Raw genomic sequence first — 20,402 nt, 5'->3', positions numbered from 1 at the left:
GATTGACACGTCTTGGCTCTATTACTGTCTGGAATGGTAATTCCGTGGTGGATGGTTGACAAATCTTGACTCTCTCTATCACTGTCTGGTATGGTAATGCCGTGGTGGACGATTGACACATCTTGACTCTCTCTATCACTGTCTGGTATGGTAATGCCACAGTGGACGATTGACACATCTTGACTCTCTCTATCACTGTCTGGTATGGTAATGCCATGGTGGATTATTGACACATCCTGACTCTCTCTATCACTGTCTGGTATGGTAATGCCATGGTGGATGATTGACAGATCTCGACTCTCTCTCTATCACTGTTTGGTATGGTAATGCCATGGTGGATGATTGACACATCTTGACTCTCTCTCTATCACTGTTTGGTATGGTAATGCCGTGGTGGATGATTGACACATCTTGACTCTCTCTCTATCAATGTCTGGTATGGTAATGCCATGGTGGATGACTGACACATCTCGACTCTCTCTATCACTGTCTGGTATAGTAATGCCATGGTGGATGATTGACACATCTTGACTATCACTGTCTGGTATGGTAATGCCGTGGTGGATGATTGACACATCTTGACCCTCTCTATCACTGTCTGGTATGGTAATGCCGTGGTGGATGATTGACACATCTTGACTCTCTCTCTATCACTGTCTGGTATGGTAATGCCTGGTGGATGATTGACACATATTGACTCTCTCTATCACAGTCTGGTATGGTAATGCCGTGGTGGATGATTGACACATCTTGACTCTCTCTCTATCACTGTCTGGTATGGTAATGCCGTGGTGGACGATTGACACATCTCGACTCTCTCTATCACTGTCTGGTATGGTAATGCCGTGGTGGACGATTGACACATCTTGACTCTCTCTCTATCACTGTCTGGTATGGTAATGCCGTGGTGGATGATTGACACATCTTGACTCTCTCTCTATCACTGTCTGGTATGGTAATGCCGTGGTGGACGATTGACACATCTTGACTCTCTCTATCACTGTCTGGTATGGTAATGCCGTGGTGGACGATTGACACATCTTGACTCTCTCTCTATCACTGTCTGGTATGGTAATGCCGTGGTGGATGATTGACACATCTTGACTCTCTCTCTATCACTGTCTGGTATGGTAATGCCGTGGTGGATGATTGACACATCTTGACTCTCTCTCTATCACTGTCTGGTATGGTAATGCCGTGGTGGATGATTGACACATCTTGACTCTCTCTCTATCACTGTCTGGTATGGTAATGCCGTGGTGGATGATTGACACATCTTGACTCTCTCTCTATCACTGTCTGGTATGGTAATGCCGTGGTGGATGATTGACACATCTTGACTCTCTCTCTATCACTGTCTGGTATGGTAATGCCGTGGTGGATGATTGACACATATTGACTCTCTCTATCACTGTCTGGTATGGTAATGCCATGGTGGATGATTGACACATCTTGACTCTCTCTCTATCACTGTCTGGTATGGTAATGCCATGGTGGATGATTGACACATCTTGACACTCTGTATCATCACTGTCTTTAGATATGGACGAAACCGTCCCACCATACAATTGAGTTTGAATGTTTTACAGCTGAGCAGATCCAAATGCAAAACTGAAGTTAATTAAAACTTTTGCCCTTTACCTTGGGGGTGCAGGTGGCTGTATGTGAGTTGGCCTCCATTGTGGAACACCTTGCAAGGCCATTTGGAACTTCCGGCTGCCTTCAGGTCCTTGTGGAGGCACCGAGACAAGTGGAGGTCCAATGGCTTCACAACCACCTGAAAAGAAGATGAAAGGGGAAGAAGCGAAAAGAGCTACAGCAGGTATAGTAAGGTGGAGGTAAAATGCCTCTGGCATGAAAAGCAGGGCATTCACAGCCATCTTCAAATTTGAATTACACAAGTTAGAATACTACTGAATGAAGTGTTTTGCAGAATTATAACCGTTCGTTGCAGAATTGTGGAGTGCACAACAATCTTCTTCTTCTTCTTCTTTAACAACCCCAATTATTCCTGCGTTCTTATATGATTAGCCAAGGGAAGTTTTAGGCCCAAGTCTTTCACAAACCGGTTGACATATCCTCTTTGCAAAAACTCTTCGCATGATCAATGGGATCTTTAAAAACCACCAAGTAATTTCGGCAGATGGGACGCCAGTTTAACGTCCATCCAAGGGATGGCACACGCATTGATGAACCACCTGCTTCCTGCGAAACACCCGGATGACAGTATATACCTGGGTCGGGATTCTAACCCAGGATAGACAGCTTAGAGGTGAGTGTGCGTACCTCCTCAGCCATCCTACCAGCCCTGGTGCACACAACAGTAATAATTAATAATTTTTCTCAAGATCATCGGGGATACTTGCCAGTATCCTCCCCCATCCAAAACCTTGATCTTTTCTACCCCCGCTAATTTTCGGTCCCCTGTGTTTTATACCTCTCACCCCCCCCCCCCCCTCCCCTTCCCATGCCTCCTGCCCCCAAGCCCTCTCCCTCCCACACTTCTCCCTGCTCTCAAATGTTGTGGTTGTGTGCTTCCCCTTCTCACCCCATCTTGTCTTCCGCTCCCTCTTTTTGTATATTTTGTTTGTCTGGTTGATTTGTTTGTGAAATAAATGTTAGCTCTTTCACGAGCCTCGATTCAGTATACAAAAAAAAGAAAAAGTTGTATGTCGTAAGCACACGGATTGTTCACCACAATATCCTAGCTTATGCCACAAAAAAATTGAACGGAGGTTTTTTGAAATTAACTTTGAAGGACCTTATTTGTGACAATTTTCTGTAAATTGGGGTTGGTCTGTTCGAACGTTCCCATCTGAAGAATTTCCTGTGAATATTTTTGTAATGGATAATGATACCCGGAACTCGGGTTCAAATTCCATATACGATGGCTCTGCACATCTGGTGGATGAAACTCCAGTCGACTCCAACAGCACGGGCGAAAGAGGGTGAATTCCCCAACGACCAGCAGAGGGACGGAGAGGAGTGGCGACCCCCTTCTATACCACACACTTACCCGTGTGTACCAACCATAGAAAGGCAATATGATGGCAAACACGCCAGCATGGCCTGAGGAGACTCAACATCATCATCATCATCATCCATATACGATATATATTTGTCCATTGTCTGCTGTCATAATTCGTGTTGAAGTACATATATGTCTTGTCTTTGTCAAATCAATCATTCAAATCAAGTTTATTGTCATACAGTATGTATAGAATATACAATGAAATTTGATTTATTCTTGGCACCAGAAAAAAGAAACAAACAAAAACAGGTTCAGAACATTGATAACTCCGAACAACAAAAATTAAATTGCAAGTACAAGTAATTCATTCATTAATTTCCATTCATCATACGTACTGCCTTTGGATAAAAACTGCTAAAGGTCAAGCTCGCTGCTAAAGGTAACCAACGCCTTATTATAAATGGATATGAAATACATGCATATTTCTTCACTCCTCCGGCACTTTTGATATTATTTTCGTGCATTTTTACCATAATGCAAATGACCTGTCAAACAATTTTCAATCCCATTTATACAATCCTTCAGTTTCATCCATCAATACAGATCTTTTAAAAAACCAATAAAAAAAACGGTCCACTACCTGGAACATGACTTGTAGTCCAAGTAAGTCGCATATCCTCAAAGATTCCCTCTGCACGGGCCGTCAGGCAAATCAACCTATCTGATTCTGTGATCAGCCTTTCAAAGAAGTTCATTCACTTGAATTAAATGGAGATTCTGGTATTTGGGAATCCATCATATTTTCATTAATCTCTTGTTTTTATGCCATCACTAGCAGAGTGCCCACCCCATGGGTGGGCCAAGTTTGCACCTCACTTGCTGAAAAAAAGTATAATCTGTGTTTTGCAAGAAGACTTCAGATGTTTGCTTGGTGTGCACCTAAAAGGTTCCAGATGGTCTAAAGGTCACGTTCCAATAGTAGTTATTATGTCTAAGGTATCGAAAGGATCTAACTCTCAAGCATGTAAAAAGGGTTTGAAAAGGTCCAAGTGGTCGAAAGCTCTAAATGGCCAAGAATCCAAGTTGTTTAATCTGTCTAATGTGCAATGTGTGTAATGGGTCTCAATGATATTAAGGTCTATTGGGTCTAAAGGGACATAAGGGGTGTAATGGTCTAAAGATTCTAGGGATATAAACTCTCTGTGCCTCTCTTCGGGTATAATGGATCCATTAACGTATTGGTGTCAAGTGATTGTTGTACGTTTCCCAGGGCAGAAAGATCGCTTTAGGGTAAGGGCGAATGTATATGTGTTTCATATGTGTTTGAATTGCCTGCAATGCTGTGTCTGATTTTTCCCGCCGTTTTCTGATTAACGATTTATCGAAGCATTTATTTGGATTTGAATTCTCCCACCATTTTCTCTCCTGAAATTCGCCTCACCATTCCTCCAATAATTTCCCACTCTTTCACTTCTTTGCTGTGCAAATAAATACATGAAGCTGTTGATTTGTGTCCTGACTTATCCTGCTCGCATTTGATCTGGGGTAGTGCTCCTGGGGCGATTGGTCTGCGTTCAAAATTGTACAAATGGGAGTCCACGTAATGCAACATGCAGCGTTGGTTCACTTAGCCAATTAATTAGCCGCCGCGTAGTCGCTGGCACAGTTCCCTATCTGCTTTGTTCATTTTGCCGGTACGGTGAACTGACACCGGGTGCAAAGATCCGACCAGAGGTGTGTGTTGTAGGCGGCGTCCGTGGTCGAAGACACGCCGTCCTCTTGGAGTTATCCATAGGTGACGTCCGTCACAATACTTTGCTCCCACAATGTAAAATGTATGACAAGGAGGAAGTCTGCAACATTCGACTTCACTTTATTACAATGTTATTAAAGTTCAGTTGTCTTCAACCCATAAATGAACTTGAATATAATATACGATAAGATTTTCTTAGTTGTAATACTATTTCCTGGGACAACAGCATAAACAAATTTATGTGTGTATTCAAGGGTTGTGGATATGTATTAAAGTGTTGAAGGAAAGAAAAATAAAATCTGGGAAATAGCTTTGCAAAAAATATTAATTGTGAGGTAAAGAAATGTAGTGAGGTAAAGAAATGTAGTGGGAAAGGGGATGAGGGAGTGTGGGAATAGAGAAGGTGTTGAAGAGGAAGGAGAGAAAACACAGGGAACTGAAGCCAGATAAAGATTGTGGTGAGACCCACGTCTCTTGGCAGAGTGTATGCCGTCCACAGTGGCATCCTGTAGTCCTGGCTGTAGGCACTCTCAAATGCAGACTGATGCAGCAAGCAGTAGTTTGCTGGCAGTAGAGCCAGTGGGCGGCCATAAGGCAGATGCGCAGTGTCTGCTGAGCCCAAAATCAACCGGTGTGGGTTTGGGGGTAACACAATAGGTCAGTTAGATGGATGTTGCTCTGTTCACAATTTGATAAAGCTGAAGAACTACCAATGCATATACTGTATATACGTGTGTTTGTATATATACATATATATATGTATATATATATATATATATACATATATATATATATATACATATATATATATATATATATACATACATATATATATATATATATAATTATATATATATATATATATATATATATTTATATATATATATATATACATATATATATATATATATATATATATATATATATATATATATATATATATATATATATATATATATATATATATATATACTGTATATATATATATACTGTATATATATATATATATATATATATATATATATATATATATATATATATATATATATATATATATATATATATACATATATATGTATAATATACAGTTTACATCACTTTATATAATATATATATAAAGCCATAATATCTATCTATAATTCCAGTAATCTCTGTGTGTATGTTTGTATGTTTGTATGTTTGTATGTTTGTATGTATGTATGTATGTATGTATGTATGTATGTATGTTTGTCTGTGACCGCTGTTTCTCGACAACTACCGGTCCGATATACTTGAAACTTGCCAGGTATATTGCTGGGGACCCGAGGATGTGCCTTTTCAAGGTTTCATATTAATCGGAGAAGTAGTTACCGAGCTATGTCCAAAAAACGATTCAACCAATCAGAGAGCAGCGAGCTATCACGTGTGCCGAACGTGGCGAACAGACTCTGCCTCGAACGGCACATTTGAGAGCGTATTCATTTATTTCACGTTGGAAAACTATGTTGCCGTTAAACTATGTTTTAAAACTAATTAAAACTAATTTGCGATTCATCGTAACTGCGATTTGCGACCTTCCGGACAGTGAAGACTGCACTTCCGGCAGGCAATCACAGAACGCGTTGTTGCGGTTGTGAGAGCGAGCCGAGCCGAGCGCGTGCGCCATTACGGTTCGTAATTCGATTTCTTCCGGAGAAAATAATAATTTCTCGATTTCTTATGCGCATTATTTCTCCCAATTCAGTCAGAGCAAAGGGCGGAAGCGAAGAGCGTTGTTTTTTTTGTTTACGGGCGTACGGGCGGGGTAGAGCGTACGGGTAGCGTTTTTTTTTTTTTTTGGCAAGGAACGGGCACCCACGTACGGGCATGCCCTAGTATATATAATATTATATAATATATAATATTATATATATAAATATGCCAGACTTGGCATTTAATATGGAATTTTTTTTTTCCTTGACTTGGGTTTACTTTCTTAACTCAGTATATCAATCTGGTGAGTTTCTTTTACACTTTGGTGACTTATTTGTTAAAAGAACGATAATAATAATAATATAATAATGCATTTATTTTATATAGCGCTTTTCAGGAAGCCCAAAGACGCTTTGACAGAGTGCAAAACATAATGCATAGCAAAACATAAAAACAATTGCAAAAAAAGAAGAATCAATAGGGAAATATTCAAAGCACAAAGGAGGGAGAAGGAGAGGAGATAGTCAGGGGTTAGATGCTGTGGGTTAAATGTTGAATGCAGTGTTGAACAGGTGGGTCTTGAGTGATGTTTTGAATGTGGTGAGTGAGGAGGAGTCTCTGATGGTGTGAGGTAGCGAGTTCCAGAGGGTGGGAGCAGCGATGGAGAAGGCCCTGTCCCCCCAGGATCTAAATTTGGTCCGGATGGGGGGGGGGGTCAGGAGGTTGGTACCAGCAGAGCGGAGGTTGTGGGTGGGAGTGTGTCTGGAGAGGAGGTCAGCCAGGTAGGATGGGGCCAGGTTATGGAGGGCTTTGTAGGTCAAGAGGAGGATTTTGTACGGGATTCTCTGGGAGATGGGGAGCCAGTGAAGCTTGTAAAGGACGGGGGTGATGTGGTCACGGGTCCGGGAATGGGTGAGTAGACGGGCAGCGGAGTTCTGAGTGTATTGGAGTTTATTGGTGATTGTTGAGGGTGAACCATAAAGGAGGCTATTGCAGTAGTCCAGACGGGAAGTGATGAAGGCGTGGATGAGGGTTTCTGCAGCCACGGAGGAGAGGGATGGACGGAGACGGGCGATGTTTTTCAGGTGAAAGCAGGCTGTCTTTGTGATCTGTTTAGTGTATTTGTCGAAGGAGAGGGTTTGGTCAAAGATGATGCCAAGATTCCGGATGTGAGGGGAGGTGGATACTGGGAAACCGTCGATGTTGAGGGCAAAGGTATGGGTGGACTTGGTGAGCGTTTTTGGGCCAATGATGATTATTTCAGATTTATCACAGTTAAGTTTGAGGAAGTTGATTTGAAGCTAGGATTTTATTTCAGTGATGCAGTTTGTCAGGATAGAGTGGGTGGCGGTGGAGATGGACTTGGTGGAGATGAAAAGCTGGATGTCATCGGCGAAGCAGTGGAATTGGAGACCATGACGGCGGATTAAGTGACCGAGGGGGGACAGGTAAAGGATGAAGAGGAGGGGGCCAAGAACTGAACCTTGGGGGACACCTTGGGGGAGGGGAGCAGTGGGGGATTTGCAGTTATTGATGGAGATGAACTGACGTCTGTCAGAGAGGTATGATTTAATCAAAGAGAGGGCAGTGCCGGTAATGATAAAGGTGGTTTCAAGTCGGGTGAGGAGGATGGTGTGATCGATGGTGTCAAAGGCGGCGCTGAGGTCGAGGAGGATGAGAATGTTGAGGTTGCCAGCGTCCGAGGAGAGGAGAAGGTCGTTGGTGATTTTGAGGAGAGCAGTTTCAGTACTGTGGTTGGAGCGGAATCCGGATTGGAATGTTTCATACAGGTTATTGGCAGAGAGGTGATGTTTGAGTTGAGTGGCTACAGCGCGTTCCAAAACCTTTGACAGAAAGGGTAGGTTGGAGATGGGTCTGAAGTTATTTAGGGTGTCAGGGTTTAGTCCAGGTTTTTTCAGAATGGGGGTAACAGCAGCAATTTTGAGGGATGGTGGGACGATGCCTGTAGACAGGGAGGAGTTTATTGTTGCAATGATAAGTGGAGAGAGAGCAGGAAGGGAGGCCTTGACAAAGCTGGAGGGGATGGGGTCAAGAGTGCAGGTGGCAGTTTTCATTCCGATGAGGAGTTCAGAGAGGTCAGTAGGGGAGACTGGGGAGAATTGAGACAGGGGATGGCAGGATAAGGGGGGGCAGGTGGTTTGAGGGGGAGCGGGTGCGGCGGTGGTCAAGCTGTTGTAGATGTTTTCAATTTTGCGTTGGAAGAATGAAAGGAAGGAGATGCAGTTGTCTATTGTGAATGACTGGGTGGTGGTGTTCAGGGGGCTGAGGAGTTTGTTTATTGTAGAGAAGAGTGCTTTTGGGTTTCCGGAGCCAGATTGGATAATTTGAGAGTAGTAGGCGGAGCGGGCGCGGGAGAGGGCATCTTTATAGTGTTGTATGTGGTCCTTGTAGGCCTGGGAGTGAACTGTGAGACCTGTTTTATTGCGGAGTCTTTCAAGTTGGCGAGCACGAGTTTTCATCAGGCGGAGTTCAGGGGCAAACCAGGGAGCAGAATGGGTGAAAGAAACTGTTTTGGTTTTTATAGGTGCAAGTTGGTCAAGGCACGAGGAGAGAGTGTGGTTGTAGTAGTCAGTGAGGTCAGAAGGGGTGTGGAGGTCAACGAAGGGAGAAGTGGACATTTTTTCAGAGAGGGTCGATGAGAATGAGGTAGGTGAAAGAGCGTTTAGCTTACGGAAGTTGATAGTGCGATAATGCCTTAGTGCTGGGGTGGGGATGTTGATGGTCAGAGTGATGGCGAGGTGGTCAGAGAGAGTGAGGTCGGAGCCAGAGAGATGGTGCAAAATTAGTCCAGTAGAGCAGACAAGGTCCAAAATGTGACCACGGTTATGGGTAGGAAAGTTGACATGTTGAGTGAGGTTAAAGCAGGTGAGTAAATCAGTGAAGTCAGTGGTTAGCGTGGAGTCAATGGAGTCCATGTGGATATTGAAATCACCAAGGAGGAGGATTGAGGGGGAGAGGGAACATAGCTGGGTCAGAAAGTAGGAGAAGTCAGACAGGAATGATGGGTGTGGTTTGGGAGGGCGGTAGACAACAGCAACGGTAGACAAGGCGGTAGACAACCATGTCACTGATTGTCTGTCGCAGCAAGAAGTCAACGACAGGATTATATCACAGGTGACATGGCAAAATGTACAGACAGGTGCATTTGATGATTGGCTTCACAGTCGGGTATACAAGGGTTGTTGCGTTCTGTATTCGTGGAAAACAACTGCTGCACATCTCCAAAAGTTATTGCCGCTTCCTCTGGAGATGGTCGGTCAATTCGACAATGCTGTTTGTCATGGAGTGGTGGCTTTACGAAATTACGGCATGAAACAGCGTGCTATTGCTCGGCAGTATGGCATCACTCAAGGTCAGGTGTCAAAGATCCTGAAACGAAATGCTCAGAGGGGTGTCCCTACTCCAATACCGAGGCCAGGACGTCCCCGCAGAACCACAAGGAGGGATGATCGTCAGCTGCACCGGTTAGTCCGCAATGGCCCTACCAAGTCAGCTAATCGGCTTCGGGCTGAGTAGCAGCAACTGACAAATGTGCCTGTATCCAGAAGGCTAGTCAACTAACGACTGGTTCAACCAGGCTATCGTGCCAGGCGTCCCCTGAGAAAGCCACGCCTGACCAGACAACACCGCCAGCGCCGATTGCAGTGGGCCAGAGAGCACCGTCAATGGCAGCCAGGGCACTGGAATCACGTGATCTTCAGTGACGAGTCTAGATTTCTGGTCTATCGTCAAGATGGCCGCGTCCGAGTGCGCAGACAAGTGCATGAAGCCTACAATAAAGATTGTATAGTGCCAAGAGTCCAAGATGGGGGTGGTGGGGTGACCGTTTGGGCTGCTTTTCATGCAGGGTGCAAAACTGACCTGGTTGTTCTGAATGGAAACCTGAACCAGTTCAAGTACAGGGCCATTCTGGAAGAAACATTGCTTCCATTTGCTCGTGCAGCCTTTCGAGGAAACTTTGTCTTCCAAGATGACAATGAACGGCCTCATCGTGCTCGCATGATCCAACACTTTCTTGCTGACCGTGGTGTAGAGCATATGGAGTGGCCTGCCATGTCCCCGGATATGAATCCGATAGAGAACTTGTGGGCAGAATTAACGCGTCAAATCGACAACTTGGACCAGCAGCCTACCTCTGTGCATGAATTGCAGCAGGCTATTGTCACTGCATGGCAAGCGATTCCTGTCCAAACCTTGGCAAATCTCGTGAACAGCATGCCTCGACGTGTACGTGCTCTCCTGAATGCTCGTGGGGGTTACACGAAGTACTGAACTGTAATTTTACTGTCCGTAATCCCAGTCATAATTTAGCTTTTGTTTTTGTTGAATTTTTTTTTGGCTAATGTGCAAAATAAAGAGATACTTCTGGAAAACGCACAGAAGTTTAACACAGTACTGTCCGTGAATCGAGTTCGATATCAGTTTACATCACTTTCAAGGATCAATTTATTTGCTTCGAAATGTCAAATGTGGTTTTTGTTTCTTTTAAAGGTCACATTAACAAAATCTAGAATAATTTCAACATAATTGCAATGAACTTTTGGTTCTAAGTCATCTTGAAAAGTAAGTTCACCCCCACAAAAAAAATATTCCATATTAAATGCCAAGTCTGTATATATATATATATATGCACATTACAAGAAAATAAGATTGATTACTTCGACCAGTGTTAAGCTGTGCCTGAAGCTGTTGTCCTGTGAGCCGCCTATCACGCAAGCTGTTGACTCTCAGAAACTTGTCTTCTGATTCTGTTGTGGCTTTGGGTCTGCCAGACCTCTTCCTGTCAGAGTTTCCTCCAGTTTCCAATATACTACTTCCTGCAGTGCAATATTGTCCAAATAATGCTTCAGAGTGTGCAATGACAGTCTGTTCCAATACTGCTTTTATACAGACAGGGGGTTTGTAATCAAGTAATCAGCAGAGGTTGGGACACCTGTAGGAATTGTTTGCATCAACTTTCAAGGCTTAATTTACTTATACTAGGGCATGCCCGTACTATATATATATCTAAAATTATATCCCCCCCCTCTATTTACATGAAATGGTTTGGTCCAAAGCGAACGGCCTGCGAGTACGGTGACAATCCCCCCCCCTCTATTTACATGAAATGGTTTGGTCCAAAGCGAACGGCTTGCGAGTACGGTGACAATCCCCCCCCTCTATTTACATGAAATGGTTTGGTCCAAAGCGAACGGCTTGCGAGTACGGTGACAATCCCCCCCCTCTATTTACATGCAATGGTTTGGTCCAAAGCGAACGGCTTGCGGAGTTTGGTAAAGAAATCGCCATAGCTCGGTAACTACTTGTCCGATTAATATGAAACCTTGAAAAGGCACATCCTCAGGTCCCCAGCAATATACCTGGCAAGTTTCAAGTATATCGGACCCGTGGTTGTCGAGAAACAGCGGTCACAGACAAACACACAGACACACACACAGACACACAGAGATTACTGGAATTATAGATAGATTGCTGCAGAACAGCTGTAAGTTGTTAACCCATTACTTGTTCCCTGAAGAAGGCCTTTTTTTTTTGCAATATAACTGTGCAATTTACATTATTTTCCCGTTTTTTGCTAACCTAAACTTTTTTTTTTTTTACCTCGAGCAGTTTACTGCTTACCTTTGTACCATTTCACGTTATTCACTGGACTTGAATTGCTTAAATTTCAACAAAAACTGGAAAAATTGAGGTGTTCTAAAACTTTTGACCGGTAGTGGATGTGTGTACTCTGTACATAAATACCTTGAGCTAAACCTGACAATATGTCTGCACTCTGTGCATAAATACCTTGAGATACACCTGATAACATTTCTGCACTCTGTGCATAAATACCTTGAGGTACAGAATTGACCAGCCGCCGTGACAGCAGCTCAATCTGAAAGACAGAAATCACACTCGCACTGGTCTAGTAGAATTCACCAAAATGCATTTATCGGACACAAAACCCTGACAACCAGTTCAAAGCCAAATCTCAGTGTTAACAACAACCCCCAAAGGTCAAACAAGAGCTGTGTGCAGCCTTGAGTGTTAGCAGTTGCATAGAAGCAAAGGATTTGTCATTTTCCTTGTACTTGCAAACTAATGCAGAGCAAAAGATGGCGATGGCGATGCAACTTTGTAGCATTTAACTGTTAATTCCCACAATTACTGAAGCATTGAAAAGCAGCATGGAGGTGAGTCTGGTGAGAGCATATCAAATTCATTACTATTTTCAAAATGATCCAATAAATGTCTTCGGTATCCCCAAGAAGTGTTATACATGTACCCAGAATTCCAAAAATAAAACCACATCTGACTACAACACACTACCCCTCCCCTCAAAATATACATTCATTGATGCAGGTGTATTCTATGAATATGAATTTGCTTGTACTCATAACGTAGCCATGAATCAAGTGTGATGATGAAGTGAGGAATAAAAATGTGGAGACTAAATGGAAAACTTCAGTAATAACAGTTGAAAAGATTAATGCTAGGTAATGCAAAGGAAATGATTAGCAAAAGCAGCACTTAGTAGTTGGCAATGAGAGAAAACCTTGGCAGTGGCACCTGCCAAGGTTGCAAAAGTGAGTCGGGGATGAGATGGAAGAGCCTGAAGAAGCGGAGAAACAGCCATATCAGCCACAGCAACAGCGGCCATCAATAAGATGGCGCTGAGGAGACGGAGAGCCAGCGACGAGCAGAGTCGCTGCTCCGAAGGCCAATAGTCTCGAGGCCGAGCGGGACGTGATGTCGAAGGTCAGCCGCACGTACCGGCGCGAGGCGCGAGATGTTCGAATTTGATGGCGAGCCGACGCAGACAACTGCGATGGACGCAAACACGAGGGAGCGGCGTGATGCTACGAGCCTGTGCCGCACGGCGCGCCGCTGAGCGACCCACAGCAGACGCAATGCCCGAGCCCTGACCATCTGAAAGTCTCAAAATGGGTGGAAAAGGGGAAAGGGGAGCAGGACGGTACTGCAAGGCTCGAGTAAACGGGTCATGTTTTGATTGTGAAATTTTCCACAGTGATAAGATTCTTGGCAGGGGATTCGCTACAAGTTTACGTTCACATAGTACCATGGCATCCTTAGATACCGACTCGGTGACCAAAGAAGAAATTAAACCACCTGGGATTATTGGTCTGTGTCGACTCGGTTCCTTCAAACCGAGCGTGCGTGCTACATCCTAAGAACAATGGATGGTGTGGAGTAAAAAAAAACTATGATTAATACTCGCCTCTCCTGTTGCTCAACAGTGCTGTGCGGAGCCTTTGCCAATGTTCTGTTGTCCGAATGTGGTACGGTGCCTTCAATTTAAGTTCCCGTGCCTCACCGTGGTGGGACAGTCACAGGTAGACCAGGGGAGAGGCGCAGGTGGTGCACGGCAGGCCGAAGGAGCAGAGATCTCCCAAGGGACGGCTGGATGGAACGTCGGCCGGCGGAGCACGCTGTTGAGACTTCCGTGGGTGCCGTTATTTGGCATTGGGGTGACATTCAATAAGTCTGTGATGAAGTATTAGAAAATAGACAAAGAAATTGCACACTTGTCAATTTGGCATCTGGACGTTTCATACATTCCGCAGTACTCCGAAGTAATTATGCGCTTTTGTGTCATTAAATATTGTGTATATATATACATATATATATACACACATGTATATTAGAAGGGAACATTTAGAAAAATGAAAACAACATACCTTGCAATCCACAACAGACTTTATTACGACAAAGGTTCTCAGTCTGTGTATGGCATACAAAATGGCGTACAACAGTTGCGGTGTCATATTGTGGTTGCTGTTTTTTGTTTCATTAACATTTTAAAATTTTTATTGATTGCTGTGGTATTAGTGCAATACCCCAGAGACTATGTTGCTTCCTTGTGTTGGATCTATTGTTATCGCTTCTGCCATGATTGATGTAGCCCGGCTGACGAGAGAAGAAAAGTAGTACAATTTGGTGGTTTAGCGATCTCCCGATTTGGTACTTTAGCGATGTATTCTGGCATATTTATCAGTCTTTGTAGTTATGTAAATGCTCGAGAATAAAAGGAATGGCCTATGACTTCATTCTACAGCAGCTTTTCAGTGTATAATTTTGTACATATCTGATGGGGTGGCAATTGTGTTTCCATGCCACCCATGTTTTCCATATGGAGTATGACAGCATTCCATATGTATATATATATATATATATATATATATATATATATATATATATATATATATATATATATATATTGTTACGGGGTCCTCCCCTATCCCCTGGTCTCGGTAAACCTCCGAACCCCGAGAGGGTCCCCGGCAGAAAAATATGTTATCCTTTGTTGAAATTAATCAATCATGAAACTCTCAATGAAACCATCAAATGAAACAATCAAATCAATAATGAAACCACACCAAGGGTTATGAACAAATATTATATCAAAAGCACACCAAAAAGCACCCTAAAACAATGGGGGCAAATCACCCCTGCAATCCAATCTTAAGATGGTACCCCAGCTCAGACTCACGGCACCCCCAGGGACTGAAGCAGAGCCCTTCTCAATGTCTCAAGCACACAACGGTGCTCCCGTCGTAGAGGCGATGGTGATGAGGCGGGAACGGAGATGTCGTTAAGCCGGGGACCGTCACGTGGTCCCAGCCAACCCCAATTGGCGGTGGAAAGAGGAAACCCCAAAGACGCTATCCAATCGTGCACCTACACCGTGCAGTCGCGAACCGCACCGTATTTTTTTTTTTTTTTTTTTTTTGTATACAGAGTCGAGGCTCGTGAAAGAGCTAACATTTATCAAACAAACAAATCAAACAAACAAGCAAACAAAGTATATAAAAAGGGGAGCAGTCGACAAGATGGGGAGAGAAGGGGAGGAAGCACACAAGCACAACATTTGAGAGCAGGGACATCGGGAGATGTGTGGGAGGGAGAGGGCCTGGAGGGAGGCAGGATAGGTATAAAACGCAAGGACACCAAGGACTTCCAGGAAAGAAGACAAAAGTCACCTCAAAAAAGTGATTTGGGGTGAAACTAGCGGGGGTAGAAAAGATCAAGGTTTTGGATTGGGGAAGATAAGAGATGGTGGTGAACAGCCGTTTTAAAGACCTAGAGGGAGGAGTGGGATTGAAGAGAGAGGGGGAGTTTGTTCCAGAGGCGGGAGAAAAGAGGAATGAAGGAGTGAAGGTGAGCAGAGAGTCTTGATTTTGGCAGTTTAACCATAAGAGGGTTGCAGGCAGATCTTGTGCGACCTGCAGGAATATTTGGGGGACAGAGCCCAGAGAGAGCTGGGGGACAGAGCCCAGAGAGAGCTGGGGGAGCAAGGCCGGAGAGGAGTCGGTAGAAGACGGAAAGACCACCAACCTGCCTGCGGTGAGTAAGTGAAAGGCCCTCGGAGATAGCGTCATCGCGGGAGATTCCAATGATTCTGAACGCTTTGGTTTCAACAACGTGAAGACGAGCTAGGTGTGAGGCAGGAGCACCAGCCCAGAGGGGAGAGCAGTATTCCATTGAGCTGCGGATGAAAGCCTTGTATGTGGTGAGGAGCTCAGGTGTGCCAAGGAAGGACTTCGCACGACGGAGGATGCCCAGTCGGCGATTGGCTTTGGAGGCCAGCTTGGAAATGTGGTTTTCCCAGGAAAGATCATGGCAGATAGTGAGACCCAAAAGCTTGAGTGACAGAACTTCTTGGAGAGGATTATTCAGAAAGTAGATGGGAGGGTTGTCCAGTCGGTCTTTTCGGAGAGACATCGTAAGAGTGAGATTTGTCAGCATTGAAAGACATGTTCCACTTGTTTGCCCAGTCTGTGATTTTGTCCAGGTCGGCAGAGAGTGAGGAGGCTGCAGACTGTCGATCTGAGGGATGAGGAATGGAGGGGCAGAGAGTGGAGTCATCAGCAAAGAGATAGAGAGGATTTTCAAGAGAGTCAGAGAGATCATTGATGAAGACCAGAAAAAGCACAGGGCCCAGAACACTGCCTTGGGGAACTCCAGCCTGAACAGGAAGAGGAGATGAGAGAAACCCATTCAGGGCCACACGTTGACTACGACGAGAGAGGAAGTCCGCCAGCCATGTGTGGAGATTTCCATGGATACCAAAGGAGGAGAGTTTGGTGAGCAGAGCGGGGTGCCAGACCGTATCGAAGGCACGTGATATGTCGAGGGAGACAGCTCTAATTTCCTGTTTGGCATTGAGGACCTCCATCCATTGTTGAGACAGCAGAAGCAGCATGTCCAGAGTAGAGTGACCTGGTCTGAAACCAAATTGATGGTCAGAGATCAAGCCATTGGAGAAGAGGAAAGATTTCATATCCGAAGCAATGATGGATTCCATGACTTTGCTGATAATTGGGAGAAGGCTGATTGGTCTGTAGTTGCTAAAATCTGTTTTTGCACCTTTTTGTGCAAAGCGGTGATGTTGGCTGATTTCCAAGCAGATGGCAGTTGACCTTGAGCAAAAGAGAGGGTGAAGAGAACAGAGAAAGGGAGTGAAAGAGCGGAAGAACAGGATTTTACGACCCGTGGGCTGATGCCGTCAGGTCCAGTTGCAGAATCAGAGTCGAGGGTTGACAGAAACTTTTCCACCTTGTCAGGAGGAAAGGACACAGAGTCCAGGAGCAGCTGGGTACGACTGGGTATGGTGGGTACAGAGAGGGATGGGTTTGGGACACAATATTTAGAGGCAAACACAGAGTTGAAGCATTCAGCTTTTTCATGTGCGGAGTCAGCTGTGTAGCCGTTTGAGGTAAGGGAGGGGATGGAGGGGGAACAAACACCAGAAACAGATTTGACCAGACGCCACCAGGATTTGAAAGAGGGAGACAGATAAGAGAGTTCGGTCTTGAGAACGGAGAGATATTGTTTCCTGGCTCTCCTGAGGGTGGACACACACTTGTTTCGGGCTTTGTGAAAGGAAATGAGATTTCCTTCCATTGGATTTGCTTTCCAGGAGACGAAGGCAAGTTGTTTCTGGGCGACAGCCTCACCACAAGATTCCGTGTACCATGGACGGGAGGAAGGGTATGACAACTGAAGACGAGATGGGATAAATCTGTGCATGAGAGAGAGCAATTTACTTTGGAAGAATTCACCAACTTCAACTTTGAAGTATTCTTCAAAGGCCGCTGTCGCGCACCCACATCTTCGGCAAACCATCGGAGGGTTGGACCAGCGGACGCAACTAATCAAGGGTCCGCGAACGACGCGCGAGGTCCCCGAAATGGCGGTATCTTCTTCCTCGGGTCGCAGCCGCTAGGCGAATATTCTCCGGAATCTCCCACCTGTACCTGGCTTCACAGGCTTTTCCACGACACCAGCGGTATCAACGATCGCACGAGATTCCTTTCCAAGACTCAAAGTTCCCTCTCCATGGACGCTCGACCAAGCTGGGTGCGGAGCTGTTCCCAAACGCCTCGTTTTTCTCCGCCTTACGCGCTCTTCTTCCTCGCTCCCTTTTGCCTTACGGGTCACCATCCGATTTCCGGCCACATTTTACCGGGGGCGCTTTTAAACCTTTTAACCACAATAACCCTTACTGAGAACCAACAATAAGAATAATACCAACAATAATTAGGGCCGAATCCATAACACTTCCCCCCCTCAAGAAAGAAAGTTTGAACACAGCGAAAACTTTCTTTGTAGGCAAATTCTTGAAACCAACACAAGCAATCAATGTTTCCCCAAAAATAAAGCAACAACTTCGAACAACTTACAGAGATTTCCAAAGTTAATTCACTCTGGCCAAAGCATCAGCAATGACATTGTCCCTGCCCTTTACATGTTCAATTTCCAAGTTACCCCTGCAAAGCCAAACTCCATCTAATCGACCTCCGATTTTTACTTTTAGTTTCTTTTGAATGAAGGTTAAGGGGTTGATCAAAAATCCAAAGTCAAGCAACTCGATAGCACTTTCTCTGGGAGGCCGAGCTGAGGGCCAGGTTCCATGGTGGTTGGGTGGTGAGGCCTGGACATTTTCACTACATGGACGCCTTTAGGAATGTGGAGTTCACGGTTAGTCCATGTAGGAAAGTTCACTACATGGACGCCTTTAGGAACGTGGCATTCACAGTTAATCCGTGTTGGAATCTTGGCTCGGCTGCTCCGCAGCATTCAGTGCTTCCACTCTTTCTAACTTTCCTAACAATCACGGTTGGACCACTTGTCACTGTAGTCACATGAATGGCGGTCTCCTTCTTGGCCACTGCTCTGATAATCCTTCCTTCGGGAGCTGCCATAACTCTGGAAGCCTCCATAATAATATCGATTGCGGCCACCACCACCACTACTCCGTGGTCCTCCTCTGTAGCCCCCTCAACCCCTAGGAAATGCCTTCCCTACTGTGATGGTCCGACCATCCAACTCCTTGCTATTCAGATCCTTTTCTGCAACTCTGGCGTCCTTTGAGTTTTCAAACGTGACAAAGCCAAACCCTCTTGACTTTTGTGTTTCCCTGTCTTTTATCAGCAGCACTTCCAAAAGCGGTCCATATTTGCTGAAGGCAGACTCCAGAACCTCTTCCTTTGTTTTGACGTTCAGTCCCCCTACAAAGAGCTTGCCAATATTGCCTCCATCCCTGACGTGCATGTGCCGACACTTAGTCTCAGGGTATTTCCTCTTCTCTTCAGGGCGCTTCCTACTAGGCTTTTCAGCAAACATCGGGTTACCAGAAACTTGGCCACCGGCCAAATCATTCCCGATAACAAAAGATACTCCTTCTACAGGAAGAGTGGCTTGTAAACCGACGGTGACCGGTCCTGACACCAAATCGGACTCCAAATGGATGACATGAAGTGGAGCACTAACACAGCCACCAATCCCCTGTAAACGAACACTATCCCCAGTTGCCGTCTCCTCGGACAATGGCAAGATGCCTTCAAGCATTAAAGATTGATGTGCTCCTGTGTCCCTCAATATCCTAACAGGTCTCCGGTTAGTCGAGGCTCCATCCAGTGACAAAAACCCCTCTGAAATAAATGGTTGGTAACCCTTTTGAGGGCGATTTCTCACAATGGCCATTGCATTTAGAGTCGTACTAGTCGAACTCCACTCCTGATTTTCCTTTCCCAGAGCATAACAGTTGGACATCAAGTGTCCAGGTTTATGGCAAAAAGTGCAAGTAGGCCCGGAGGAGAACCTCGTGGTCTGCCAAGGCATGGGGGCGGCGGTCTGCCTCGAGCCCCCCGGACGATAGGTCTGTCTTGGAACCGCAGTCTTCTCATTTCTCGAAGTCGTGGTGTCAGAGTGGTCCTCATTTTCATCTCGAGGCCGCCCCCATGGATTTTCATTCTCCACCCCTGATGTACCATAGCTCCCCTGGCTAGGTCTGGGCGAGAAGTTCGGTTTGTGGAACCCCATCCTGTGTGTTAAGGCATAGTCATCTGCCATGGTTGCTGCCTCATACAACTTTGGTACTTTCCTTTCCTCCAGATGTACTTTAATGTCCTCGTGGACACACTGTTGGAATTCCTCCACCAGGATCAATTGTCGCAATAGTTCGAAGTCTTTCCCCACTCCTTTTGAATCACACCACCTATCAAACATGGTTTCTTTCAATCTGGCAAGCTCCACATGTGTCTCACTCTCCCTCCTCCTGGCATTCCGGAATTTTTGCCGGTAAGCTTCCGGGACCAATTCATAGGCTTTGAGAATGTGTTTCTTCAATACCTCGTAATCTGCACATTGGTCCATCGGTAAAGCCGAATAAATCTCTTGAGCTTTACCCACCAGAACACTTTGCACTAGTATGGACCAGTACTCCTCAGGCCAGTTTAACAGTCGAGCCACTTTCTCAAAGTGTGGAAAAAACTTGGCTACCTCCTTTTCATTGAAGGGTGGAACGAGCCTCACATGTCTGCCAACATCCCAGGTGTTCTGACTAGGTGTCGAACCAGTCGGCATGGATGGTATCTCTCCCCGTTCTTTCATTACATCCAGCTCCTTGAGTTTAATTTCCTGCTGAAGGGCCATTTCACGATCCCTTAACTCCCTTTCGGCTTTTCTCTCCTCTGTTTT

General features: G+C 45.1%; 1 protein-coding gene across 1 annotated transcript in view; it reads right to left on the bottom strand.

Annotated features, from left to right (window-relative positions):
* The window catches only part of LOC137427260 (autotaxin), a 152,198-nt gene that overhangs the window by 14,328 nt on the left and 117,468 nt on the right, over positions 1-20,402 (bottom strand). The window contains exons 19-24 of the mRNA XM_078777402.1: positions 13,735-13,904; positions 13,173-13,328; positions 12,154-12,294; positions 11,075-11,210; positions 5,194-5,336; positions 1,642-1,777 (exon numbers count right to left, since the gene is read on the bottom strand). Coding sequence (XP_078633528.1) covers positions 1,642-1,777; positions 5,194-5,336; positions 11,075-11,210; positions 12,154-12,294; positions 13,173-13,328; positions 13,735-13,904 — 882 coding nt within the window. The remainder of the gene's footprint in view (positions 1-1,641; positions 1,778-5,193; positions 5,337-11,074; positions 11,211-12,153; positions 12,295-13,172; positions 13,329-13,734; positions 13,905-20,402) is intronic.

The sequence above is a fragment of the Myxine glutinosa genome, chromosome 5 (genome assembly GCF_964187855.1).
Source record: "Myxine glutinosa chromosome 5, kmMyxGlut1.1, whole genome shotgun sequence".
Classification (NCBI taxonomy): Eukaryota; Metazoa; Chordata; class Myxini; order Myxiniformes; family Myxinidae; genus Myxine; species Myxine glutinosa.
The sequence above is the reverse complement of the archived record's forward strand: the minus strand, read 5'-3'. Positions and strand labels throughout refer to the sequence as shown.